Source organism: Dipodomys merriami, unplaced genomic scaffold (assembly GCF_024711535.1).
Source record: "Dipodomys merriami isolate MVZ:Mamm:240054 unplaced genomic scaffold, mDipMer1.0.p SCAF_125, whole genome shotgun sequence".
Classification (NCBI taxonomy): Eukaryota; Metazoa; Chordata; class Mammalia; order Rodentia; family Heteromyidae; genus Dipodomys; species Dipodomys merriami.
In genome coordinates, this window is record NW_027202549.1 from 3,195,776 (window position 1) to 3,222,362 (window position 26,587).

A 26,587-nucleotide genomic window follows, 5' to 3' on the forward strand; every position below is an offset into this window, starting at 1 on the left:
TGTAGGAGTTTGAAACAGTTTCTCAAGGGAGGACCTAGGGAAGACTGATCAATTCCCACCAACAGTACTCACAGCTAAGCCAGTGACTGGCAACACCCCACTCTAAGTTTAAACAGTAGAAGTCACTGTTCTCTAGACCAGTGAAGCCTGGAAAGTATCCACAGTGCAACAAATCATCTCTAGCTCAAGGCAGATAATGATTTAAAAAACCTTTTTCAAAGCTGGTTAAGGGTGGGCTGGGAATGTGACTTGGTGGTAGAGTGCTTGCCTAGCATGCATGAAGCCCTGGGTTCGATTCCTCAGTACCACATAGGCAGAAAAAGCCTGAAGTGGCACTGTGACTCAAGTAGTAGAGTGCAAGCTCTGAGCAAAAGCAGCTCAGGAATAGTGCCTGGACCCTGAGTTCAAGCCCCAGGACTGGCACCAAAAAATAAAGATATAAGACTTGTGCTTGATCCCCACATTTTTAAATTTCCAGCTGAGCGCTGGTGGCTCAGACCTGTAATTCTAGCTACTCAGGAGGCTGATATCTGAGGATAGCAGTTCAAAGCCAGCCTGGGCAGGAAAGTCTGTGAGACTCTTATCTCCAATTAACCACTAGAAAACTGGAAGTGGTGCTGTGGGTGAAGTGATAGAGCACTACTCTTAGACTGAAGAGCTGAGGGACAGCGCCCAGTCCCAGAGTTCAAGCCCCATGACCGACAAAAAAAAAAAAAAAAAAAAGGTTAATTTCCAAAGTTTCGATTTCAAAAGAAATTTCAAATGATACACCCTTTTTTTCCTTTCTGGATATTACTAGTCTAAAACCTGAATCCTCTAGCAAAATTTGCAGAGATAGAGAAAATTTAAATGGCATACACTTGCTCTAGTTTAGACGCAATGAACTGAGGTAAAAAGCAACTGAAGGCTTCCTAAAGACCTGCAAGAGTTTCTTTTTTTTGTCAGTTGTGGGGCTTTAACTCTGGGCCTGGGCTCTGTTCTTCAGCTCAAGGCAAGCGCTCTACCACTTGAGCCACAGCGCCATTTTTGGCTTTTTCTGTTTATGTGGTGTTGAGAAATCAAACCCAGGGCCTCATGCATGTGAGTCAAGCACTCTATCACTGAGCCACCTTCCCAGCCCCACCTGCAAGAATTTCTATGGATGCAAGTTGAGAACATCCATTTCCATCTCTTTATACTAGGAAAGGGTAGGATCACAATGTCCATGTTAGAGGTAACACACATCAGCCACTGCCCACATGAACATTCTGCTAGAGAAGCAACAGGATATTATACCTGAAAAGAGTCCGGAGTTGTCTATTGGCCCAGGAAACAAGTTATGTTCACCCACATTGTACATGTCCCAGCTATCGAAGCCCACATACTTCTTCCATTGCTTGAACCACCGGCTGTCAATAAGGTACCTAGAGAAACACAACAAGTTATTATAGCCAAAAAGCTGAGGTTACTAGCTTCTGAAGCTACAACTTAATTTTCTCTTTATTCCAGTGCTGGGAATGGAATGAGGAGTAAGTATTCTACCACTGAACCATCTTCCCAGTCCCTTTATCATTATTTTTTTTATGGTCCTCCCATGTGGAGAATATGTTAACCTCACTACAAAATATACTCCTCAGAGTGGGACTAGGAGCCAATAGGAGGGATAGCCTTAGACCAGTCATTTATTAATGGAAAATGATTGCTAAAAGAATAAGACAACTCAGGCACCAGTAGCTCACACTTGTAAAACTCAGGAGGCTGAGATCTGAGGATTAAGGTTCAAACTAGCCCAGGCAGGAATATCTCTGAGACTCTTATCTCCAATTAACAACCAAAAAGTAGAGTGGAGCTGTGGCTCAAGTAGTAGGGCAGTAGCCTGGAGCAAAAACAAAAAAATCTCAGGGACAGTGCCTAGGCCATGATCTGAAGCCTCATGCACATACATACATACATGCACATACACACACACTCACACACACAGAGAAATATAATTATAAAGTATCATATACTTCTTTACAAGTCAGAAGGAAAAAACACGATTGCATTAAGTCCTTCAAATTCAATAAAAACATCCCAAGAAATCAAGCAACTTCCCAGACAGCTCAAGGATCCATAAAATACATGCCCATTCTTTGCTTTATAGGGACTTGATAGGGACTTGAACTTGGTACCTGACACTTTCATCCTTAGCTAGCACTGTATCAACTGAACCATGATTCCAACCCAAACATGTCAATTCTGTAAAACACTGTTTTTCCCACTAATCTCTTAGCAATAAACTTTTTTTTTTTGGGGGGGGGGGTTGGTTGTAAGGCTTGAACTCTAGGCTTGGGTGCTGTCTCTCAGCTCTTCATCTCAAGGCGAACACTCTACTACTTGAACCACAGCACCACTTCCAGATTTCCGGTGGTTTATTGGAGATAAAGAGTCTCACAGACTTTGCTGCCAGGGCTGTCTTTGAACCTCGATCCTCAGATCTGTCTCCTGAGTAGCTAGGATTACAGGCTTATGCCATCAGCACCTGGCTGACCAATAACCTTTATATACTTTCACTGGGTGAGTTTATCTTAAACTCCTTTTGCTTCTGCAGGGCATTCTTAATGTATCACCCATTTGAAGAGTAACTTCAAAAGTACCTCTGGCCAGGTGCCAGTGGCTCACACCTGTAATCCGAGCTACTCAGGAGGCTGAGATCTGAGGATCACAGTTCAAAGCCAACCCGGGGAAGCAAAGTCCATGAGACTCTAATCTCCAATAAAGGACCAGAAAACCAGAAGTGGTGCTGTGGTTCAAATGGTAGAGCACTTGCCTTGAGCAAAAGAGCTCAGGGACAGCGCCTAGGCCCAGAGTTCAAGTCCCATGACTGACAAAAAAAAAAAGTATCTCTGTTTGCCTTGCTTTTCATCTTGAATAGACAAAGATGAACACCATAAAACTATACCTGAGGACTGAAAGTGTGGCTCAAGTGGTACAACGCCAGCCTTGAATGGAAAACGCAAGAAAGAAAGGAAGAAAGAAAGAAAGGAAGGAAGGAAGGAGGGAGGGAGGGAAGGAACGAAGGAAAAGAAATCTCCTATCTCAACCTTGCTTTCTACTTTAAATTTCTATACACCCCCAGGATCCAGGCTACCCTATTATTTTCCTTAGATAACGACCAACATTAATTATTTTAGTTTTTGTACCAAGCATGGGGCTTGAACTCATGGCCTGTCCGTGAGTTTTTGTACTCAAGGTGAGCACTCTACCACTTGAGCCACAGCTCCACTTCCAACTTTTTTTGATAGCTAATTGGGATTGAGTCTCACAGACTTTTCTGGCTTCGAACCAGGTTCCTCAGATCTCAACCTTCTGAAAGAGCTACGATTTACAAAGCGTGAGCCACCAGGCGACTGGCAGCACTATTTATTTTTGACACGTGATTCCAAAATAATCGGAGAGGGAAGGTCGGAGGGAGTGGGGGGAGGTCCTGAGACCATCTGACAACTTACAAAGTATCAACTTGGGAGCTTCGCCTCCACTCCCGGGAGCCACAAAATTGCTACACTTCGAACTTGTCAGGAACCTAGGTCCGTGTAAAGTTTGGACATCTTTCTACCCAAGGTCACAGAAAGCCAAGTCCCGGGTGGTAACGGGCCGTCGCCTCTACCCGGCATATTCTCCCCTACTTTCCTAGGATCCTACATCCCCTTGTCCCGGCCTGGCCCAGGCCTCTGTGGGGGGCCCGAATGGGCTAGGACAGCGCCCCCACTTCCAGTCCCAGCCACACGGTCCCTGAGCTGGGGTGTTTTATTTTATGTGGGGAGGGGGGGTTCCCAAGTATGGGACGGGAGGTCTGGTCACTCTTTTAAGGGTCATCAAACAAGGTCCCCGACCCCGCCCCTTCCCAAGCAGAGAAATAAATAAATAAAAGGGGGTGGGGGGGGACCTGGCCTAAGAGCCCAGAGAAGCGTCGGCCCCACGCTCTGCCGACATGGAGGAAGGGGCAAACCAGGAAGTGCTCACCACTGCGCTCCCCGTTGGAGCGTGGTCCTCAACAAGGCTCCGAGCTCGGACTTCTGGGTCTCTACATCCGGTCGCTCACAGCAGCCTCGGCCTTCCGCCATCTCGTCCGTCGCCCCGGCCCAGCCGGCCCGGACATCCGCCTCGCGCACAGCGTGCTCGGAGGCCGCGCCCACGCACGCACGCACGCACGCGCACCCACACACACACATATATACACACACACACGCGCGCGCGCGCGCGCGCGCAGGCATGCGTGCTCCTGCGCGCCTGGCCCTACCGCGCACGCGCACGCACGCACGCGCACGCACGCCGTCGCCGTCGCCGTCGCCGCCCTCTCGGGCGCCCTCAGCTTCTATCTTTCCTCGGCGCCGCCGTCCGCTGTGGAGCGCCTCCGCCCCCCCCCCACCTCCCGCAAAGACCGACGGAAGAGGGATGGACCGAGTGACGCGGTGTCCGTCCGACCCTGTCGTGGTGTCCGTCTGACCCTGCGTTCTCTAGAGGTCTGGCAACAATCCTCTCAAATCCCCTCAGACACGCCATCCTGACCCATAGGGGTGTGTGTGTGTCTGTCTGTCTGTCTGTGCCGGTCCTGGGGCTTGAACTCAAGGACTGGGCCCTGTCCCTGAGCATCTTTTTTGCTGTGCTTTACCCACAACGCTCCTTTGGGCTTTTTGGGGGTTCCTTCTCACAGAAAGCCGGACACCGGTGGCTCACGCCTGTCATCCTAGCTACTCAGGAGGCTGAGGTGTGAGGATCACGGTTCAAAGCCAGCCTGGGCGGGAAAGTCTGTGAGACTCTGATCTCCAATAAACCCCTCTCAGAAAACCGGAAGTGGCGCTGTGGCTCAAGTGGTAGAGCGCTCGCCTTGAGCTGAAGAGCTGAGGGACAGCGCCCAGGCCCAGAGTTCAGGCCCCACGACTGACTCCAAAAAATAAAAGCCTCACGGACTTCACTGCCCAGGTTGGCTTCGAACTGCAATCCTCAGAACCGAGCCTCCTGAGTAGCTAGGATGACAGGCGTGAGCCACCCATGTTCTGGGTTTTTGTTAGAAATGCACTAACTCACTGGGACCAGGACTTGACGGTATGGTGAGTCTTGTCTTGAACAGTTGTATCAAACAAACTGAACCACAGAATCATTTGCCCCAGGGCAGTTTTTTTGGGGGGGGAGGGGGAGGAGAGTTCCAGAGGTATGTGCTCCATATTAGGTACCCAGGCATCTTTGTCCCCACCACAAGATTCCATTTTCTTTTTTTTTTCTTTCTTTCTTTCTTTTTTCTTTTTGTCAGTTGTGGGGGCCTGAACTCTGGGCCTGGGCGCTGTCCCTCAGCTCTTCAGCTCAAGGTTAGCGCTCTACCACTTGAGCCACAGTGCCACTTCCAGCTTTTTCAGCTCATGTGGTGCTGAGGAATCGAACCCAGGGCCTCATGCATATAAAGCAAACACTCTACCACTGAGCCACCTTCCCAACCCCAAGATTCAATTTTCTAAACTTTTCCACTCTATGTTGGACACATTAAAAACAAACAGCCCTCCTGCTAAAAGGAAAAGTCAACCCAGATGAAGGGAGAGGTGGGCAGCTGGTATAGATGAGTCTATATTCATTTGTCTACCATTTCCTGCCCTCATAGAATACAGCAAATAAGCCAAGGACTCATACCTGTCATCCTAGTTACTCAGGAGGCTGAGGTCTGCAGATTGCAGTTCAAAGCTAGCCTAGGCAGCAAAGTCTAGCCACTAAATAGCTAGTAGTGCAGCTGTGGCTTTTAAAGTGGTAGAGTGCCAGCTTTGAGAAAAAAAAAAAAAAAAACCTTCCAGGCCCTGAGTTCAAGCCCCAGTACCAGCACAAAATTTAAAAAAAGGGGGGGGGGCAAATAAGACCCATTTCCTGGGGTTAGGAGTATGGCTCAGGGATTGAGTGCTTTTTTGGCATGTACAAGGACCTGGGTTTAATCCCCAACATCCCTTACCTCCTCCCTCCCCCCTTCAAAAAAAAAGTCCAAGTTCCCCTTCTGTCTAACAATCTTAGGTCTTTTGCAAGTTCTCCAATTGCCAAGAAGTGTGTGGCAAGAACTATAAAGGATGTGAACCCAAAGCTGTAAGAATGCCAGTCAACCCCAAATGTAAGAGGCCACCTTTGATTTGAGAAACATTTGAACATGGCTTTGAAAATGTTGGAAGCACCCAGATGCAGTTAACTCCTGCCTGTAATCCCACCTACTCAGGAGGCTGAGAACTGAGGATCTCAGGCAGCAAAGTCCACAAGATGCTTCTTGTCTGATTAACCAGCAAAAGCTGGGACTAGAGGTGTGGCTCAAGTGGTAAAGCACCAACCATGAATGAAACAGTTAAGGGATGTACCCAGACCCTGAGTTCAAGTCCCAATACACACACACACACACACACACACACACACACACACACACACAAGAGTCAGAAGCCTAGAGATGAGGGTACATGTTACAGGAGGAGAGACTGGAGGAAGCAGAATAAAAGAGACTTTATAAAGTAGGACAGGACAGAATCAAAGAGAGATTTGATCAGATGAGCCAGGAGCAGAGTACTAAAAGAACCTAAGAGGATCTAAAACCAGGAAAGAGGCCAGAAAGACTTACTGGCTTACCATTAATGGCAGGAAGACCTCAGAGGTTTTACAGCAGAGTCAAGAGAGGGTACCTTAGGATACTTAACTAAACCCACAGTTATATGGCTTGGGCAGAGATCCATTAGGAATTTCGTACTGTGGCTTTTTAGGGAGAAGGCACTGGGGGGAGATGAACTACTTTCAGTGTTTGAAATCCAGCCTAGAAAGCCTACAAAAATAGGAAGAAATATTGGCTTCTCAAAACAGAATTCTTGAAGTCAGGTTCAGAAAGCATATTCTGCAGTCTTAATTCATGGAATGGAAGCCAATAACATCTGCACAAACTTGTTCATCAGGTGCTGGTAGTGGAAGGGAAGCTGGCCAAGTAAAGGTAGGCTAGATCATTGGAGAAGATACACTACTATTATGTTGGCTTTAGGCTAATTGGTTTGTTTTTGTTTGTTTCGGTATTGAAGATTGAATCTAGGACTTCAATCAAGCTAAGTGCTTTACCACTCAGACTAGTTTTGGATCATCAAAATTAATTTATTCTCCCTGGAATGGCTATTTGGCTTGCATGGATAACCAAAGTCTCTTGCTAGCCAGGTAGACTACAGGACAAAGTAAATGTGGAATTAAAGCTGTCTTGAACAGAGCACTAGTGGCTCTCAGGAAGCTGAGTTCTGAGGATCACAATTCAAAGCCTGAGACTCTTATCTACAGCTAACCACCAGGAAGCTAGAAGAGGTGCTATAGCTCCAGTAGTAGAATGCTCCTGAATTCAGACCCCAGAACCAACAAAAAATCCAAAAACCTGCCTTGAGATCTTGGGGGTGGCTATGTGGTAGAGCTCAAATGGGTTTGAACTCTAGTATCTAAAAAATAAAAATAAAGGGGCTGGGAAGGTAGCTCAGTGGTAGAGTGCTTGCCTTGCATGCCTGAGGCCCTGGTTTCGATTCCTCAGCACCACATAAGAAAAAAGAAAAAACCCAGAGGTGGCGCTGTGGCTCAAGTGGTAGAGCGCTAGCCTTGAGCTGAAGAGCTGAGGGACAGCGCCCAGGCCCAGAGTTCAGGCCCTACAACCAGACCCCCCAAAAAAAAAATTAGTTAAAATTATTTTGGGGCTGGGAAGGTGGCTCAGTGGTAGAGTGCTTACCTCGCATGCATGAGGCCCTGGGTTCAATTCCTCAGCACCACATAAGTAGAAAAGGCCAGAAGTGGCACTGTGGCTCAAGTGGTAGAGCGCTAACCTTGAGCTGAAGAGCTGAGGGACAGTGCCCAGGCCCAGAGTTCAGGCCCCACAACCAACCAAAAAAATAAAAAATAAAAAAAATTATTTTGAACTTGGAATAGTGTTACACATGTATAATCCCAGAATTCTGAAGACTGAGGCAGGAGGATCCCGAGTTCAAGGCCGGTCTAGGCTGCATAGCAAGATTCTTGTCTCAAAAAAATGGGGAAATATTAATTGCCTTGACTGATTACCTATGGTCCTTAATCCCCTGCAGATCAGAGAAGGGGTTCAAAAGTGTAGCCCGAGGCATAGTGCTTGCCTGTCAGGCTCAAGTTCATGGGTTCTTTTTTTTTTTTTTGGTCCAGTCGTGGGGCCTGAACTCTGGGCCTGGGCGCTGTCCCTCAGCTCTTCAGCTCAAGGCTAGCTCTCTACCACTTGAGCCAGAGCACCACTTCCGGCTTTTTTCTTTTTTTGCTTATGTGGTGCTGAGGAATCGAACCCAGGGCCTCGAGCATGCAAGGCAAGCGCTCTACCACTGAGCCACCTTCCCAGCCCAAGTTCATGGGTTCTATCCAGCATGATAGGACTCAATCCTGACATCACTTCTATCTATATTACTTGTCTTGTTTTGTTTAGGAGACTCATAATCCTCTAGGCTCAGTCTCCTCCATTGAGTACTGGAGTTACCACAGTACTGTGAAGATTCTATTAAACTGTGTAAAATGTCATCAAGTTCCAAACACTACTTTTGCTCCCATTATTTATGGGAAAAGGAAGTTGCTTACCAACAGACATTTGTTTAGAACCTACACTAGAGGCTGGCTACTTCCCTTTTCCTTTTTCTTTGGCGAGGGTGGGGGACAGTGGGTAGCAGTTTCTTTGATACCATTTATGGAAGTCTTAAGGAAGTAGGACTAGTCTTCAGTAGCAATAGGGGACAAAACTTAATTCTAAAAGTGAAAATTTTGGAAAGTATAAGGCAGAAGCTTTTCAGTTTCAGTTCCTAAAAAAAAAAAAAAAAGTTAATATCACAAAATACCAGTAGTTGCTAGGTGCCTGTGGCTCATACCTGTAGTCCTAGCTACTCAGGAGGCTGAGATATGAGGATCTCAGTCCAAAGCTAGGCTGGGAAGGAAAGTACAGAAGACTCTTGTTTTTTGTTTTGTTTTGTTTTGTTGGTCGTGGAGCCTAAACTCTGGGCCTGGGCACTAGCCTTCAGCTCTTCAGCTCAAGGCGAGCACTCTACCACTTGAGCCACAGTGCCCACTTCTGGCTTTTTCTGCTTATGTGGTGCTAGGAATCGAACCCAGGGCTTCATGCATGCAAGGAGAACACTCTACCACTGAGCCACCTTCCCAGCCCCCCAGAAGACTCTTATTTCCAGTGACCCACCCAAAAACTAGAAGTGTTACTGTGGCTCAACATATTAGACTATTAGCCTTGAGCAAAAGAGCTCAGGGAGCCAGGCACCAATGGCTCACACTTATGATCCTAGCTGTTCAGGAGGATGAGATCTAAGGATTGAGGTTCAAAGCAAGCCAGGGCAGGAAAGTTCCTGAGACTCTTATCTCCAATTAACCACCAGAAAACCAGAAGTGGTGCCGTGGTTTTAGTAGTAGAGCCCTCACCTTGAGCTGAAGAGGTCAGGGACTGCACCCAGGCCCAGAGTTCAAGCCCCACAACTGACATAAATAAATAAATAAATGCAGGTAGTTAAAATGCAAGGATTAAAGTGAACTTCATCTTTAGAAGATCAACATTTCCAGAGTTAACACATTTATACTTTGGTCATTTTTGCTCAGCAGCCAGTTTGGAAGCTATTTGCTCTCTCATTTGCCATACTCCAACTATTGTTTCTATTCTTATATATATATATTTTTTTTTTGTTTTTGGGTCCGGTCATGGGACCTGAACTCTGGGCCTGGGCGCTGTCCCTTAGCTCTTCAGCTCAAGGCTAGCGCTCTGCCTCTTGAGCCACAGTGCCACTTACGGCTTTTTTCTTTTTGCTCATGTGGTGCTGAGGAATTGAACCCAGGGCCTCAGGCATGCAAGGCAAGCGCTCTACCACTGAGCCACCTTCCCAGCCCTATTGTTTCTATTCGTGAACAAATTCCTTTCTTAACATGTATAATGTTTCTTATAGGTCACACGTTAACCTATATACTGAAGAAAACAAAATGAAAATATACTGACTTGAAGAATCTCTCCATCTCTTGGGAAGAGAAAGGTAAGTGGATAAATAATGATATGAAATCCATATATGATTATTTTAAAATACAAGGGGGAACCCCTAAAGAGCTGCTAGTCCATGAAGAGAGTGGAAAGAGCTGGAAGAGTTTGAGAGTATCAGAAAGGTGTTCCAGGGTAGTGCCTGTCATCTGCGGAGACTTTTTTTGCTGCCCCTGAGCTTTTTTTTATTTTTTTATTTTATTTTTTTGGGGGGTCTAGTCGTGGGACCTGAACTCTGAGCCTGGGCGCTGTCCCTCAGCTCTTCAGCTCAAGGCTAGCTCTCTCTACCACTTGAGCCACAGCGTCACTTCCGGCTTTTTTCTTTTTGCTTATGTGGTGCTGAGGAATCGAACCCAGGGCCTCAGGCATGCAAGGCAAGCGCTCTACCACTGAGCCACCTTCCCAGCCTCCCCGCTATCCCCCGCCTCAGCTTTTTTGCTCAAGGCTAGCACTCCAACACTTTAAGCTAGGGCACCACTTCTGTTTTTCTAGTGGCTGATTGGACATGAGAGTGTCAGGGAATTTTCTGCCTGGGTTGGCTTCCAGCCATGATCCCTCAGTTCTCAGTCTGAGTAGCTAGGATTACAGGTATAAGCCACCAGGGCCCAGCCCCCTTCACTCCCCAACTTCTCTAAACCACATCTTCCTGCTACACTACACAGGTGAGGGGCCCCCAAAACAGAAGTGTAGTCTGATGTCTATAAAATCCCACTATGCAACCTTCTTTTGGTACTAGGGCTCAAACCCAAGACCTTACACATGCTAGGCTGGTGCTTTTCCTGAGGGTAAAAGCACCTACACCTCCAAGCCTAAAACACACACACACACACACACACACACACACACACACACACACACACACACCACACACACACACACACACACACACACACACACACACACACACACACACACACACACACACACACACACACACACCTTTGTTTAAAAGGGGTGAATGAGGGAATTGGAGTAGTAGAGTACCAGCCTTGAGTGGAAAAAGCTAAGCACGAATGTGAGAGTCGGGGCTGGGAATGTGGCTTAGTGATAGAGTGCTTACCTAGCATACATGAGGCCCTACGTTCAATTCTTAAACACCACATAAGCAGAAAAAAAAGCCGGAAGTGGTGCTATGGCTCAAGTGGTAGAGCACTAGCCTTGAGCTGAATTGCTGAGGGACAGCGCCCAGGCCCAGGTTCTGGCCCCCATGACCAAAAAAAAAAAAAGTGAGAGTTGAGACTGGGAATATGGCTTAGTGGTAGAGTTCTTACCTAGCAGGCATGAAGTCCTGGGTTTGATTTCTCAATACCACATACACAGAAAAAGCTGGAAGTGGTGCTGTGGCTCAAGTGATAGAGCACTATCCTTGAGCAAAAGAAGCTCAGGGACAATACCCAGGCCCTGAGTTCAAGCCCAAGGACCAGAACCACAGAGAAAAAAAATTAAGAAGTGATTATATACATTTATAGTCTCGGCTGCTCAGTGCTAGGTGGGCTTGGGAAAAGGGGAGAATCACTTAAACCCTGGAGTTTGAAAACAAGCCTACATAACAATAAGACCCTACTTCAAACACTAGTTGGCTCATGCCCATAGGGAGGCTACACAGTGAGTTCAAGGCTAGCTACTCAGGAGGCTGATCCCAGAGAATGGTGGTTGTGGTTTGAAGCCAGCCCATGCAGAATAATCCCCAGGGACTCATCTCCAATTAACTAACAAAGACCAGAAGGAGGTATGGTACAAGTGAGAGGAGTACCTGCTTTGAGTGAAGAAACCCAGCAAGAGCATGAGACCCTGAGTTCAAGCCCCAGTACCACCAACAGTGGATATGGGTATTTGATTGTATGTTGTTCCTGCTATTATAGGAGTGACCTAGGGACTTGATAGGAAATGACAAGAGTGAGTGATTCAACTCTGGAGACATCCGGTCCCAGGGCTGTGCTCTCTATTAAGTAACCTAGTGGAGAAGTATAGGCTTACACGAGTGTCCAGGGCCTCTAGCTGGGGAAGGAGTGAAGAGCCTGAGCCACCAAAATAGAAAAACAGAAGATTCCAGAGAAAGATCTGACCGATTGCCCACATAGTACTTACTAGTTGAATTAAGAATTCATGGCTGGGAATGTGGCTTAGTAGTAGAGTGCTTGCCTAGCATGAATGAAGCCCTGGGTTCAATTCCTTAGTACCACATAAACAGAAAAGGCCAGAAGTGGTGCTGTGGCTCAAGTGGTAGATTGCTATCCTTCAGCAAAAGTTGCTCAGGGACAGTGCTGAGGTCCTGAGTGCAAGCCCCAGGACTGGCAAAAACAAAAAACAAGAATTCATAATGTAGCTAGGTACCAGAGGCTCATGCCTGTAATCTTAACATCTCATGAGGCTGAGATCTGAGGATCACAGTTTGAAGACAGCCCAGGCTGGAAAGTCTGAGACTCTTACCTCTAATAAACTACTCAGAAAAAGATGAAGTGGAGCTATGGCTCAGTGGTAGAGTACTAGCCTTGAGCAAAAAGAAGCTCAAGGAGAGTGCCCAGGCCCTGAATTCAAGCCCCATGATAGGAGTCAGGGGAGCATAATGGCTGGGTATGAGGACTTTAAGCTTTGTTTATTTCCAAGTCATACTTTTTGTTTGTTTGTTTGTTTGTTTTGTCGGTCATGGGGCCTGAACTCAGGGCCTGGGCGCTGTCCCTCAGCTCTTCAGCTCAAGGCTAGCGCTCTACCACTTGAGCCACAGCGCCACTTCTGGCTTTTTCTGCTTATGTGGTGCTGGGGCCTCATGCATGTAAGGCAAGCACTCTACCGCTGAGCCACCTTCCTAGCCCCAGTTTTTCTTTTTTTCTTTGTTTAGTGCAACTGGAAATTGAACTCAAGGCCTTCCACTTGCTAAACAAGTATTCTACCACTGTAGGCAGGTCCCAGCCTGGCCACGAATTTTTTTCCTTTGGGCTTGTAATTCTAGCTATATTCCTGTCTGGATTTGCTTCTCCCAAGTTATCCTTTTTATACACTTGACTAGCAATCACAAAGCACACATCATAGCAGTCAATCTTTTTGTTGTTGTTGTTGGTGGTTGTGGGGCTTGAACTCTGGGCCTCTGTGCTGTCCCTCAGCTCTTCAACTCAAGGCGAGGGCTCTACCTCTTGAGCCATGTGCTACTTCCAGTTTTCTGATGGTTTATTGGAGATAAGAGTCTCACAGACTTTCCTGCCCGGGCTGGCTTTGAACTGTGATCCTCAGATCTCAGCCTCCTGAATAGCTAGGATTACAGGCGTGAGTCACCAGCACTCAGCTCAGCAGTCAACCTCTACCTGAACTGCTAGCCTGACTCCTTTAGGTGTAATTCTAATAAATAATGCTTTACAAAACAACAAAAACAAAAAATTTAGACAAAAATCACATGGCACTATTCATAAAAAGTAGACACCTGCTAATTGGAGGTGATATCAAGAAGTAAACAGTTTTTGACACCTTGCCTCTTTATTTATTGATTGCCAGTCCTGGGGCTTGAACTCAAGGTCTGAGCCCAATCCCTGAGCTTCTTTTGCTCAAGGCTAGCACTCTACCACTATACCCACAGCACTACTTACAGCTTTTTCTGTTTATGTGGTACTAAGGAATGAAACCCAGAGCTTCATGCTTGCTAAGCAAGCACTCTATCACTAAGCTACCTTCCCAGCTCCCATCGTGTTTTTTTGATATACGTTTGTGTGTGTGTGTGTGTGTGTGTGCGTGTGTGCATCAGCTTGGCCTGGAACTCACAACCTCCGTGCCTCAACTTCCTGAGTGCTAGGATTAGAGGTTTGCATACCAAACCTGCCTCAAGTTTGCTAAGCAGACATTCTACCACTTGACCTGTGTCCTGGCCCTCATTTTACTTTTCTGTTCATTTGTTTTATTTTGTTTTGTTTTTTGGATCCGGTCGTGGGGCCTGAACTCTGGGCCTGGGCGCTGTCCCTCAACTCTTCAGCTCAAGGCTAGCGCTCTACCACTTGAGCCACAGCGCCACTTCTGGCTTTTTTTTTTTTTTTTTTTTTGGTCCAGTCATGGGGCCTGAACTCTGGGCCTGGGTGCTGTCCCTCAGTCTTCAGCTCAAGGCTAGCGCTCTACCACTTGAGCCACAGCACCACTTCCGGCTTTTTTTTTCATTTTGCGTATGTGGTGCTGAGGAATCGAACCCAGGGCCTCAGGCATGCAAGGCAAGCGCTCTATCACTGAGCCACCTTCCTAGCCCCCTGGCTTTTTTTCTTTTTGCTTATGTGGTGTTGGGGAATTGAACCCAGGGCCTCATGCATGCAAGGCAAGCGCTCTACCACTGAGCCACCTTCCCAGCCTTGTTTTTAATACTGGGGTGTTGAACTTTGAGCCTTGTACTTGCTACCACTTGAATCATGCCTCCAGCCCTGCCTTAACATGAGGCTGGCCTGGGACCAAAATCCTAAGGCCTCCTATGTAAGGCCTCCATAGAAGTATGTCAACAAATCTGGCTTTTTTACCTGTGCCTCTTTACCCTACTCAGGGGTTACAAAAAGGTAAAAGGACTTAGAAGTACCCTTAAAAAAAAAATAAAGAAGAGGGGCTGGGAAGGTGGCTCAGTGGTAGAGCGCTTGCCTTGCATGCCTGAGGCCCTGGGTTTGATTCCTCAACACCACATAAGCAAAAAGAAAAAAGCCGTAAGTGGCACTGTGGCTCAAGTGGTAGAGTGCTAGCCTTGAGCTGAAGAGCTGAGGGACAGCGCCCAGGCCTAGAGTTCAGGCCCTACGACCGGACCCCAAAAAAAAAAAAACAGAAGAAAAAGCTGGGCGACTCAGGAGGCTGAGATCTGAGGATCACGGTTCAAAGCTAGCCCAGCCTGTGGCTTAAATGACAAAGCTCTAGCCTTGAGCTGAAAAACTGAGGGATAGCGCCCAGGCCCAGAGTTCAAGCCCCACAACCAACCAAAAAAAAAAGAAGAGGGCTGGGAATGTGGCTTAGTGGTAAAGTGCTTTCCTGTCATGCATGAAGCCTGGGTTCGATTCCTCAGCCTGGAAGTGGCGTTGTGGCTCAAGGGCCAGCCTTGAGCAGAAGCAGCTCAGGGACAGTGCCCAGGCTCTGAGTTCAAGCCTCAGGACTGCCCCCCCTCACCCCCCCCAAAAAGGAAAGAAAGTACACTTAAAATTTGGCCTGGCAAGCCGGGCGCCAGTGGCTCATACCTGTAATACTAGCTACTCAGGAGGCTGAGATCTGAGGATTGCAGTTCAAAGCCAGCTGGGGCATGAAAGTCCATGAAATTTTTTTGTTTTGTTTTGTTTTGCCAGTTCTGGGGCTTGCACTCAGGATCTGGATGCTGTCCCTGGGCTTCTTTTTTTTTTTGGGAGGGTGTCCGGTCATGGGGCCTGAACTCTGGGCCTGGGCGCTGTCCCTCAGTCTTCAGCTCAAGGCTAGCGCTCTACCACTTGAGCCACAGCACCACTTCCGGCTTTTTTCTTTTTGCTTATGTGGTGCTGAGGAATCGAACCCAGGGCCTCAGGCATGCAAGGCAAGCGCTCTACCACTGAGCCACCTTCTCAGCCCCTTGAGCTTCTTTTTTTTTTTTTTTTTTAAATTTTTTTATTGTAAAGATACCATACAGAGGGTTACAGTTACATGAGTGAGGCAATGAGTACACTTCCTCTTGAACATTGTTACCCCCTCCATTGTTTTCCCCCTACCATCCCCTCCCTCCCTCCCTTCCCCAAGGTTCTTTTTTTTTTTTTTTTTTTTAATTGTGATTAAGTGATTACTTAATTTCCGGAAATTCACAGTATTGTGGAATAATGATGCTCATTTAAAGTCACAAGTTCATTCTAACTTTCCTGGAGCAAATTGTCTATCACAGTCTGTAATATATAACGGGGCTCACATGTTATATACCATATATGTGATCAGCAGCATGGGGATATTTGGTAGTGGTTCAACCAGATGAGTGGGAGTTCTTTGTTTCTTAAGTCCTGTTAGTTTTGTCATATCACCTAACATTTTGGATTTATCATCCACTTATCAGGGAGACCATGTACTGTTTGTCTCTTCGTTCTTGGCTTACCTCGCTCAACATGATTCCTTCTAGCTCTATCCATTTCCCTGCAAATGCCATTATTTTGTCATTTCTAATGGCTGCATAATATTCCATTGTGTATAGATACCACAATTTTTGGATCCATTCATCTGTGGTGGGGCATCTAGGTTGTTTCCATATCCTAGCTATTGCAAACAGTGCTGCAATAAACATGGAGGTGCATGTGTCCTTGTATATTGGTTCCTGTTGTTCAGGGTAGATGCCTAGAAGTGGTATGACTGGGTCATAAAGGAGGTCAATCTTTAGCTTTCTAAGGACCCTCCAGACTGCTTTCCAAAGTTGTATGAGTGTACATTCCCACCAGCAGTGTAATAGCGTTCCTCGTTCTCCACATCCCTTGAGCTTCTTAAGGCTAGCACTTTTAGCACTTAAGCCACAGAGCCACTTCTGGCTTTTTTCTGTTTATGTGGTACAGAGGAATTAAACCCAGGGCTTCATGCTTGCTAGACAAGCACTCTACCACTAAGCCACTTCCCCAGCCCACCATGAGACTCTTATCTCCAAGTAACCATCAGAAAACTGGTAGTGGAGCTGTAGTAGAACACTAACTAGCCTTGAGCAAAAAACTCTAGGATAGAACCCAGGTGCCGAGTTCAAGCCCTAGGATTGACCAGATTAAAAAAACAACAACAACAACAACTTTTTTTGACCTCTGGTGGTAGCATAGTCCTATAATCCCAGCACTCAGGAAACTGTCAAGGGGACAGAAAATTTGAGGCCATTCTGGACCACGTATCAATGCCCTGTTTAAAAACAAGTAAAAGTAAACATCTCAGTGATTTCTATTCCTTTGCAGTGTTGGAGATCTAACCCAGGGCCCTGCACATTCTAGATAAGCTTTCTACTACTAGCTATATCCCCTTTCTCCTCAGTGATTTCTAACCTCTGTTATACAAGGATTAGATATCAGAGAATGTGATAGGCAAAACAGATCAAGTCTCACAGAGAGTAAGATGGATTACTTTTCTTGTGCTGAGACGTTCTACAGCTGAATAGATTTTATTTTACTACTGCTTGTGGCCACCTTGTTTGAACAGGAAGGGTATGGCACCCTGTGCCAAGGTTTAACAAGTGTCTACCATCATATCTATAACCATGAATAAGTTATTTAGATGTTGATCCAGATGTGGTGGGACACTTGTAATCTCAGCAGTTGAAAAGCAAAAAAAAGCATTTCAAGTTGGAGTCTAACCTGATAGCTGTACATGTGTATCGATCGATCTAAAGATAGATAGATGTGTGCTGTGACACCGGGTCTTTTTTTTGTCGTTGGCTTGTATTTTTTTTTGTGGCAGTCCTGGCGCTTGAACTCGGGCCTGATCACTGTCCCAAAACTTTTCCTGTTTTTTATTTTTCCTTCAAGCTGCTGCTCTTCCACGTGAACTACAGCTCCACTTCTGACATTTTAGTGATTAATTGGAGGTAAGAGCCTCATGGACTTTCCTGTCTGAGCTGCTTTGAACCATGATTCTGAGGTCTTAACCTCCTGAGTAGCTAGCATGAGCCACAGGTACCCCCATATCTGGAGTTTATCTTTTTTTTTTGTTTGTTTGTTTGTCATGGGCCTTGAACTCTGGGCCTGGGCGCTGCTCTTCAGCTCAAGACTAGCACCTTACCACTTAAGCCACAGCGCCACTTCCAGTTTTCTGATGGTTCATTGAAGATAAGATTCTCACAAACTTTTTTGCCCTGGCTGGCTTAGAACCCTTATCCTCAGATCTCAGCCTCCTGAGTAGCTAGGATTACAGGTGTGAGCTACCGGCACCCAGCTTTCTTGAGTATATCTTTAAGCCAACACATTTTACTGAGTATTATCCAAAAGTTCAATTGGATATGAACTGGAAGCCTGGCTCAAGGGGTAGAGTACTTGCCTAACAAGTATAAAGCCCTGAGTTCAAACTCCAGTATGGCCCACCTCAAAATTAAACTAAGCAAGGCGCTGGTGGCTCATATCTGTAATTAGCTACTCAGGAGGCTGAGATCTGAGGATAGCAGTTCAAAGGCAGCCCAGGCAGGAAAGAAGTCCATGAAACTCCAGTTAACAAGTGGTAGAATGGTAGCCTTGAGCAAAAGAGTTCCAGAGACAGTGCTGAGACCCTGAGTTCAAGCCCCACAACAACAACAAGTTAAACTAGTTATCATAGCACAAGTCTGTAATCCTAGCAGTATGTGTGTGTGTGTGTGTGTGTGTGTGTGTGTGTGTGTGTGTGTGTGTGTGTGTGTGTGTGTGTGTGTGTGTGATAAGGAGCCACTTGTTTGTGATAGGGGCAGAAGAAGTAAGATCCAAAATTCAAGGCCATGGACTGGGAATGTGGTGTAGTGATAGAGTGCTTGCCTAGCATGCATGAAGCAGGTTTGATTCCTCAGTACCACATACACAGAAAAAGCTGTTAGTGGCGCCGTGGCTCAAGTGGTAGAGTGCTAGCCTGGAGCAAAGAAGCTCAGGGACAGTGTCCAGGCCCTGAATAGCCATTAAAAAAAAAAAAAAAAAAAAGGATCAGGTTCGTGTGCGCCGTGGTTCTGGGGGTTCGAGGACCGAGCAGAGCTGGTTGAGCCTTCTAAGTCCTAAAAGGCCCGGCCACGGGTTCAGGGTTTATTGATTGAATTTAGCTGGTGCGGGAGCCTCTGCAGAGAGAGAGAGAGAGAGAGAGAGAGAGAGAGAGAGAGAGAGAGAGAGAGAGAGAGAGAGAGAGAGAGAGAGAGAGAGAGAGAGAGAGAGCAACGAGCAAGCATGGAAGATGGGGATGGACAAGCAGATTCATTTAGAGCTTGTCTTGGACAGCTGCCGGGTGAACGAAGGCAAAACCGAGGGCCTCATAGACGAGTTCAAAGAACTAGGATTCTTTTTTTTTTTTTTTTTGGGTCCGGTTGTGAGGCCTGAACTCTGGGCCTGCACGCTGTCCCTCAGCTCTTCAGCTCAAGGCTAGCACTCTACCACTTGAGCCATAGCGCCACTTCCGGCTTTTTCCTTTTTGCTTATGTGGTGCTGGGGAATCGAACCCAGGGCGTCAGGCATGCAAGGCAAGCGCTCTACCACTGAGCCACCTTCCCAGCCCAGAACTAGGATTCTTGAGTGCTATCAACATAGGCCTCACCTCCGTTGCAAACTTACCAAGGTTAAACAAACTTAAGCTTGAACTAAGCAATAACAGAATCACAGGGGGCCTGAAAGTATTGGCAGAAAAGTGTCCAAACCTTACGCATCTAAAAATTAAAGACCTCCGCACGATGGAGCCACTGAAGAAGTTAGGGAACCTTAAAAGCTTAGACCTTTTCAACTGCAAAGTGACCAACCTGAAGGACTACAGAGAAAGCATGTTTGAGCTCCTCCTGCCGCTCACATACCTGGATGGCTATGACAGGGATGACAAGGAGGTCCTCGACTCCGAGGGCTACTTGGAGGGCCTGGGTGAGGAGGAGGAGGAGGAGGAGGAGGAGGAATACCAGGAAGACACTCAGGTGGTGGAAGATGAGGACAAGGAGGAGGAAGGGGAAGAGGAGGACACGTGAGTGGAGAGAAGGAGGAGGATGAAGAAGGCTATAATGATGGGAAGGTCGATGATGAGGAAGACGAGGAAGATCTCGGTGAAGAAGAAAGGGGTGAGAAGCAGAAACAAGAGGGTGAGGAAGACGACTAAGTGGAATAACCTATTTTGAAAAATTCCTCTTGTGATTTGACTGTTGTTACCCATGTCCCCTCCCCCACTCCAGATCCTGCCTCCTCCCCCACCCCCACAAACACTTTTTTCTGATTGTAACATTGCCGTGGGAACAAGAGGGGAAAAGCCTGCTGGGGGCTGGGGAGTGTTGGAAGGGGGTGGAATAAAATACTATTTTTACTGCCATTCTTAAAAAAAAATATTCATGGCCAGACTGGGCTATGTAGCAAGACGTGGTCTCAAGAAATTAAATAAGCCAGGCGCTGGTGGCTCACACCTGTAATCCTAGCTACCCAGGAGGCTGAGATCTGAGGATTGCAGTTTAAAGCAACCTCTGTTATACTCTTATCTCTATTTAACTACCAGAAAACAGGAGTGGCGCTGTGGCTCAAGCGGTAGAGCACTCACCTGAGCTGAAGAGCACAGGGACAATGTGTAAGCCCAGAGTTCAAGGCCCACAACTGACAAAAAGAAAGAAAGAAGGGCTGGGAATGTGGCTTAGTGGTGGAATGCTTGCCTAGCATGGATGAAGCTCTGGTTTCAGTTCCTCAGTACCACATAAGCAGAAAAAGCCTGGAGTGAAGTCCCAGGACTGAAGGGGAAAAAAAAAAAGAAAGAAAAAAAATTTTTTTTTTTGGTCCGCTCATGGGGCCTGAACTCTGGGCCTGGGCGCTGTCCCTCAGCTCTTCAGCTCAAGGCTAGTGCTCTACCACTTGAGCCACAGCGCCACTTCCGGCTTTTTTTTCCTTTTTGCTTATGTGGTGCTGAGGAATCGAACCCGGGCCTCAGGCATGCAAGGCAAGCGCTCTACCACTGAGCCACCTTCCCAGCCCAAGAAAGAAATTTGAACTGGGCTCCAGTGGCCTATTATTCCTAGCTACTTATGAGGCTGAGATATGAAGATCGTTGTTCAAAGCCAGCCAGGACAGGAAAGTCTGTCCATGAGACTCTATCTTCAACTAAATATCAAATATAACCAGAAGGGCTGGGAAGGTGGCTCAATTGTAGAGTGCTTGCCTTGCATGCAGGAGGCCCTGGGTTCAATTCCTCAGCACCACATAAGCAGAAAAAGCCAGAGTGGCACTGTGGCTCAAGTGGTAGAGTGCTTGCCTTGAGCTGAAGAGCTGAGGGACAGCACCCAGGCCCAGAGTTCAGGGCCCCACAACCACCAAAAATAAATAAATAAATAAATAAAATAATGAGAAGTGGAGCTGTGACTCAAGAGTTAAGACACTTGAGCCAGGTGCTGGTGGCTCACACCTGAAATCCTAGCTACTCAAGAGGCTGAGATCTGAGGATCATTGTTCAACGCCAGCCAGGGCAGGAAAGTCTGAGACTTTTATCTCCAATGAATCACCAGAAAACCAGAAGTGGCACTGTGGCTCAAGTGCTAGAACACTAGCTTTGAGCTGAAGAGCTGAGGGACAGCGCCCAAGCCGAGTTCAAGCCCCACTACTGACAAAAACAACAAAAAAAGACCCCACTAGCCTTGAGAAAAAAAAAAAAAAAAAAAAGCTCAGAGACAATGTCCATGCCCTGAATTCAAGCCCCAGGACCTTAAACCCCAGCACTGGCGCAGAAAAGAGATTTATGGGGTTGGAGGCAAGGCTCAGATGAGAGAGCATCAGCCAATGAGCAAAAGCATCAGATACCAAGTTCTGATGAAGGACAAAAAAAAAAAAAAGATTTATTAGTCCGGTCAGAAATGCTCCTCTGAAAATAAGTTGGCTTTAAATGTTGTTTGTGGAGCTACATTGAGACAGAATGTAGAAGTCATTTTGATGAAAGACTTAATTAGGTAATAAGTGCCTGACCCAATTTGATCAGATTTAATGTTTTAAAAAACAAATGCTAGGTTCAATCCAATCCCCAGTAAACACACACACACACACACACACACACACACACACACACACACACACACACACACACACACACACACACACACACACACACACACATTAGGTAATAAGTGCCTGACCCAATTTGATCAGATTTAATGTTTTAAAAAACAAATGCTAGGTTCAATCCAATCCCCAGTAAAACACACACACACACACACACACACACACACACACACACACACACACACACACACACACACACACACACACACACACACACACACACACACACACACACACACACCATTTCTTTTAGAACTTCTACAAAAAAAGTTTCTGAACCTAATTGAGTAACAGACAGCAGGGCCCCATCCCTTTCCCAGAATGTCTATGGCCTAAATACTACTAAGTTCCCAGCTCAGCAGTCATTTTACCAGCAGTCTAGCTCTTGGGCAGGCTGAATGTGATTCCTAGTCCTTTTTTTTTTTCATTAGAACTGCTGATTCATGGGGTGGAGTAAGTGCAGGTCAAAGCAGAAGTCCTTGGTTGAATGGTAAAACAGATTGTGTGTGTGTGTGTGTGTGTGTGTGTGTGTGTGTGTGTGTGTGTGTGTGTGTGTGTGTGTGTGTGTGTGTGTGTGTGTGTGTGTGTGTGTGTGTGTGTGTGTGTGTGTGTGTGTGTGTGTGTGTGTGTGTGTATCCAGCTTCTCGGGAAATTATTGATGTCCTAACTGGCTTTGTGTGCTGGGTGTTCCTGAAAAGAAGGAATGTTTCCCCATCCACAGTCAACCACATTGGGAACACAGGAAGTTCTCATCCCTGGCAGCTGAAGGCATAAATGGAAGGAAAAGAAAAAAAGGTCAAGGGTGTGGTGCAATCTCAGCATTTAGGAGAACAGAAGGAAGATGGAAAATTTGAGGCCAGCCTGAGAGCCCAAGCTGTATAATGAGATGGTGTATCAACAACAACCACCACCAGCCAAGCGGGGTACCAGTGGCTCATACCGTAATTCTAGTTACTTCAGAGGCCGAGATCTGAGAATCTCAGTTCAAAGTCAGCCCAGGCAGGAAGTCTGTGAGACTCTTATCTCCACTTACCAAAAAAGCCAGAAGTGGTAGAGTGTTGCCTTGAGTACAAAAGCTCAGAAACAGTGCCCAGACCCTGACTTCAAGCCCTAGGACCAGTATCAAAGGAAAAAAAGAAAAAGCCAAGCCAGGAGCTAGTAGCTCATGTCTATAATACTAGCTACTCAGGAGGCTGAGACCTGGAGGTTTGTTGGAAGAGACCCCTGTTAGAAAAATTCTTTGAGACTTTTATCTCGAATTAACTAGCAACATGTCAGACTGGAGGTATAGCTCAAGTTGTAGAGTGCCAGCAGTGATTGAACAGAGAAAAAAAATCAGAGTTCAAGGCCCTGAATTCAAACCTTGGTACTTGTACTCCCTGCCCCCTCTTCCCCCCTCCCCCCCAAAAAAGGCCTGGGACCAGAGGAGAAAGGGTGAGTCACTACAAAGCCTGTAGGGAAGAGGTCTGAGTCAGTTTGGGAAGTCCTGGGTCTGTAGCTTAATCACAGAATAGCTCAGGATGTACTGACACTGTACAGAACAGGAGAATTGCTAGACTTCTCACAGTCTAGCTGGAATACCATTGAGGACCCTAGGTCTCCAGACCTTCCAATTCAGTAGCTATGGAATATAAATTCTTACATGCACCAGGTGATTTCTAGCCACTGTAATTTAGTCCTTAGAATAGGACCTTCTACCTCCCAGAAATGTAGCTACCTGGCTAGCCCCTCTCTTTTTTTTTTCTTTTTTTTTTTTTTTTTGTTGATGGTGGTAGGGCTTGAACTCAGGGCTTTAGTGCTATCCCTGAGCTCTTTTGCTCAAGGCTAGCACTCTACCACTTTGAGCCACAGCTCCACTTCTATTTTCTGGTGGTTAATTAGAGATAAAGAGGCTCCTGGACTTTCTCCCGCTGGCTTTGAGTCCTGATTCTCAGATGTCAGCCTTCTAAATAAGATTACAGGTATGAGCCATCCCCACCGCCCAGCTTTTGCCTGGCTATCTTCTGCTTGCTTGCTGAGATAAGCACTTATCCCAGCTGATTCTTCTTTTCTTTTTTCTTTTATTGGTGCTAGAGATAAAAGCCAAGCCTACTACTATTACTACTACTACTGCTGCTGCTGCTACTGCTCTAGTCAGTTATATCCCTGGCTCCTAACTAGACATTCTTTATGAAACAGCCTTTTCCTTAGTGCCTTGTGTACATCCTTATCCTTCTCCAGATGCCTTTTTCTGCCACCTGACCCAGGTTTGTGAATCTGTATGGCCTTAGGCCAATCTCCTTAGGTAATCTGATCTTTTCTAGAGGCTGCTGTCCAGTTGGCCAAACTGATAACTTCAACCCATAATTTTGCTCCTGAACTTTTTTCTGTACCTGAGCTTTTTTTTCCCTCAAGACTAGCCCTCTAACATGAGCCATAGCCTCACTTCCAGCCTTTTTTTTTTATTTTTTGTCAGTCCTGGGTCTTGAATTCAGGGCCTGAACGTAACCACCTTCCCCTAAACTTGCTCCTTTGTTGCTTTGCCAATAAAGCTAAGTCTGGGCCTGGGGATTTCACCCAGTGATACGAGTTCAGACATAGGAAGGACTTGGGAGATACCAACTTGGGCACTAACGTTGGATCCCAGGTCTCTGGTCCACAACTAGGACTGAGGAATTTTGCCAACCTTATCTTCCCAAGCAAAAGCTACACCCAGGTGCTGCACCCAGGTCTCTTCTGTGTGATAGAAGATGGCACTAGGTCTGTCTTGAAACGATTATTGGCCACAGGATCAACAGATGAAAGGGACAGGACCATAGCAACAGCAGGATTCTAAGATAAACCCTAGCGTAGGCTTGAATATGCAGTTGCCTATAAGTCAGTACAGGCTATACATGAGTGGCAGCAACCGATAAAAGCACTAGGTAGCAGTATCGGAAACTCATTGCACCAAACTGTGACAGTGTAAGGTGGACTTGTTTGGGTGGGCTTAATGCTTGAGGACCTAAATATAAGCAGGGGCCGGCCCATGTTACTTATTTTGCAACAATCATCTCAAGAGTCCAGCAAATTCTTACAGAGGCAAGAGCTAGTCTTGGGATTAGACCATTGGTCTGTCCTTGTCTCCCTCTATTAATATGTCCTAGAAGGAGAAAGTGAAGGATAAGGGGCAGAAATCCCACAAAGATATATACAAGAGATCCCACTAGATATATACAAAAGTGATGTAATTCAGAACTTGGATTAAATTCCTGATGTGATAATTATAGAGGTTTAAAAAAAAAAAAAGACATTACCTGGCACAGAAAACAGAATAAACGCAGTTGTCTGATACGAAGCACTTTATTAATCAGAAAAACTGCCTGGATCTGGGCAGAAAGGCAGAGGGAATGGGCAGGACCAGCGCGCCCACCTCAGGGGATTCTCCTAGAAATCAAGCGTTCTTCCATGCAGTTTAGAGGAAACGCCTTCATGGATGGAATCCCCAAAGTGGGCAGCCGAGTCCGGCCCAGCGTGCGGGGACAGGAGGGCTGCTTTAGGCACAGCTGGGACCCTTGCTCAGCAGAGCTTCGATGTCACCCTCTATATCGATGGTGGGAAAGCGGCGGCTGTACCGCCGCACCGGCACCCCGTCTGGCCCCACCAGGAACTTCTCAAAGTTCCAGGCGACGTCGTTGCGGCTCACGGGCGACCAGATGACTAACTTGGGGTCCGTTATGAACCCTATCGGGTCGTCGCTGGGCGCCGGCAGGGCCCCCCGCAGGAAGGCGAAGAGTGGGTGCGCCTTGGCACCATTCACCTCGCACTTCTCGAAGAGTGTGAAGTTGGGCTCGAACCCGCCACCCGGCCGGACGTACTTGAGGATATTTAGAATCTCTTCGTTCTCAGAGTTCTCCTGCAGGAGGGAGAGAAGGAGAGGGAGGTCAGCTAGGGCCTGGGGGCCGCGCGTGGAGGGGGGGACCTTATAACCACAAACAAAGGGTCCCCCCCCTTCCTATGAGTCACCAGGGTATTTCCTTCTTTGCACAATCCCCAAGGCGGGCCAGAATTCCAAGCCGCTAGGCGCGTCGGGAGGGAAGCGGGCCGGCGCCCCCCGCCCCACACACCTGATGTCCAAACTGGTTGCACGGGAACCCCAGGACGACCAGGCCGCGGGGCCCGAGCCGCCGCTGCAGCTCGTTCATCTGGGTGTAGTCCCGGACCGTGGTGCCTCAGAGCGACGCCACGTTCTCGATGAGCAGCACCTTGCCCCGCAGGGAGCCCAGGCACAGGGGCTCCCCGCCCGACAGCGGGCGCGCCGAGAAGTCGTACACGGTGGACGGGACGGCGGCGGCCACGGCCGCCGTGGCGGTCGGGGTCTGGGCAGCACACATGGTGACCCGAGTCTGCAAAGCCGGGCGGGAGAACTACCGGCGGGCGGCGGGCGGGGAGGCGCCTCCTTTTAACTGGTCGGCGGGGAGGTCACGTGACCCCGGCACCTTTCCGGCCTGCCAGCCCGCTGCGCGCGGCCCGCCCCTCCCCAGGGCCCCGCCTCATCCGGCCCCGCCCACCCCTCCCCCAGCCCGGGGAGGCGGGAGGATGGGAGGGAGGGCGCGTCGGGCGGAACTTCAGCCTAACCCACACCGGGTGGGGCCGAGAACGAGTCCGGTCAGGCCCAGGAAACCCAGGGCGGTTCCAGTGGCAGCTACCTGCGTTACCCCACCGGAAGGCCCCGGGGCCGGAGGGCTCCGATTTGCTCCAAAGTTTCCTAATTAGGGTGCGGACGCCCCCCCCCTTCACCAGGCCTAGGAGAACAGCCGTTGGCCAAGGCAACAGCCGGAAGCAGCTCGCAAACAGCCGGCTCCGGGCAGGGCTACCCGCAGGCTGCAGGCTGCCACCAGCCAGAGTCCTAGGCTTAAGGGGCTACCAAGGTGCTCCCTTTGCATGTGGTTAT

The 26,587-nt window shown here is 47.6% G+C and overlaps 2 protein-coding genes, 1 long non-coding RNA gene and 1 pseudogene across 4 annotated transcripts in view; 2 read left to right on the plus strand and 2 right to left on the minus strand.

Annotated features, from left to right (window-relative positions):
* Positions 1-4,170, minus strand: part of LOC138824071 (ubiquitin carboxyl-terminal hydrolase 4) — a 38,766-nt gene extending 34,596 nt beyond the window's left edge. The window contains exons 1-2 of one of the 2 annotated variants that reach the window (XM_070017762.1): positions 3,982-4,170; positions 1,276-1,403 (exon numbers count right to left, since the gene is read on the minus strand). In XM_070017762.1, coding sequence (XP_069873863.1) covers positions 1,276-1,403; positions 3,982-4,082 — 229 coding nt within the window. In that variant the 5' untranslated portion in view covers positions 4,083-4,170. The remainder of the gene's footprint in view (positions 1-1,275; positions 1,404-3,981) is intronic. The other variant, XM_070017763.1, reaches the window with a different exon arrangement.
* Positions 4,171-4,392: 222 nt separating this feature from the next.
* LOC138824076 (uncharacterized) overlaps positions 4,393-26,587 on the plus strand; it is a 50,523-nt gene continuing 28,328 nt past the window's right edge. Inside the window, exons 1-2 of the long non-coding RNA XR_011370987.1 lie at positions 4,393-4,481; positions 9,942-10,025. This is a non-coding gene — a long non-coding RNA (uncharacterized lncRNA). The remainder of the gene's footprint in view (positions 4,482-9,941; positions 10,026-26,587) is intronic.
* On the plus strand, positions 17,501-19,941 carry LOC138824075 (acidic leucine-rich nuclear phosphoprotein 32 family member A-like; annotated as a pseudogene).
* LOC138824073 (glutathione peroxidase 1-like) lies at positions 24,978-26,088 on the minus strand. The gene is made up of 2 exons (XM_070017764.1): positions 25,761-26,088; positions 24,978-25,549 (listed from the first exon to the last, which is right to left on the minus strand). Exons 1-2 carry the CDS (start codon positions 26,025-26,027, stop codon positions 25,190-25,192), a joined length of 627 nt encoding a protein of 208 aa, XP_069873865.1. The 5' UTR covers positions 26,028-26,088; the 3' UTR covers positions 24,978-25,189.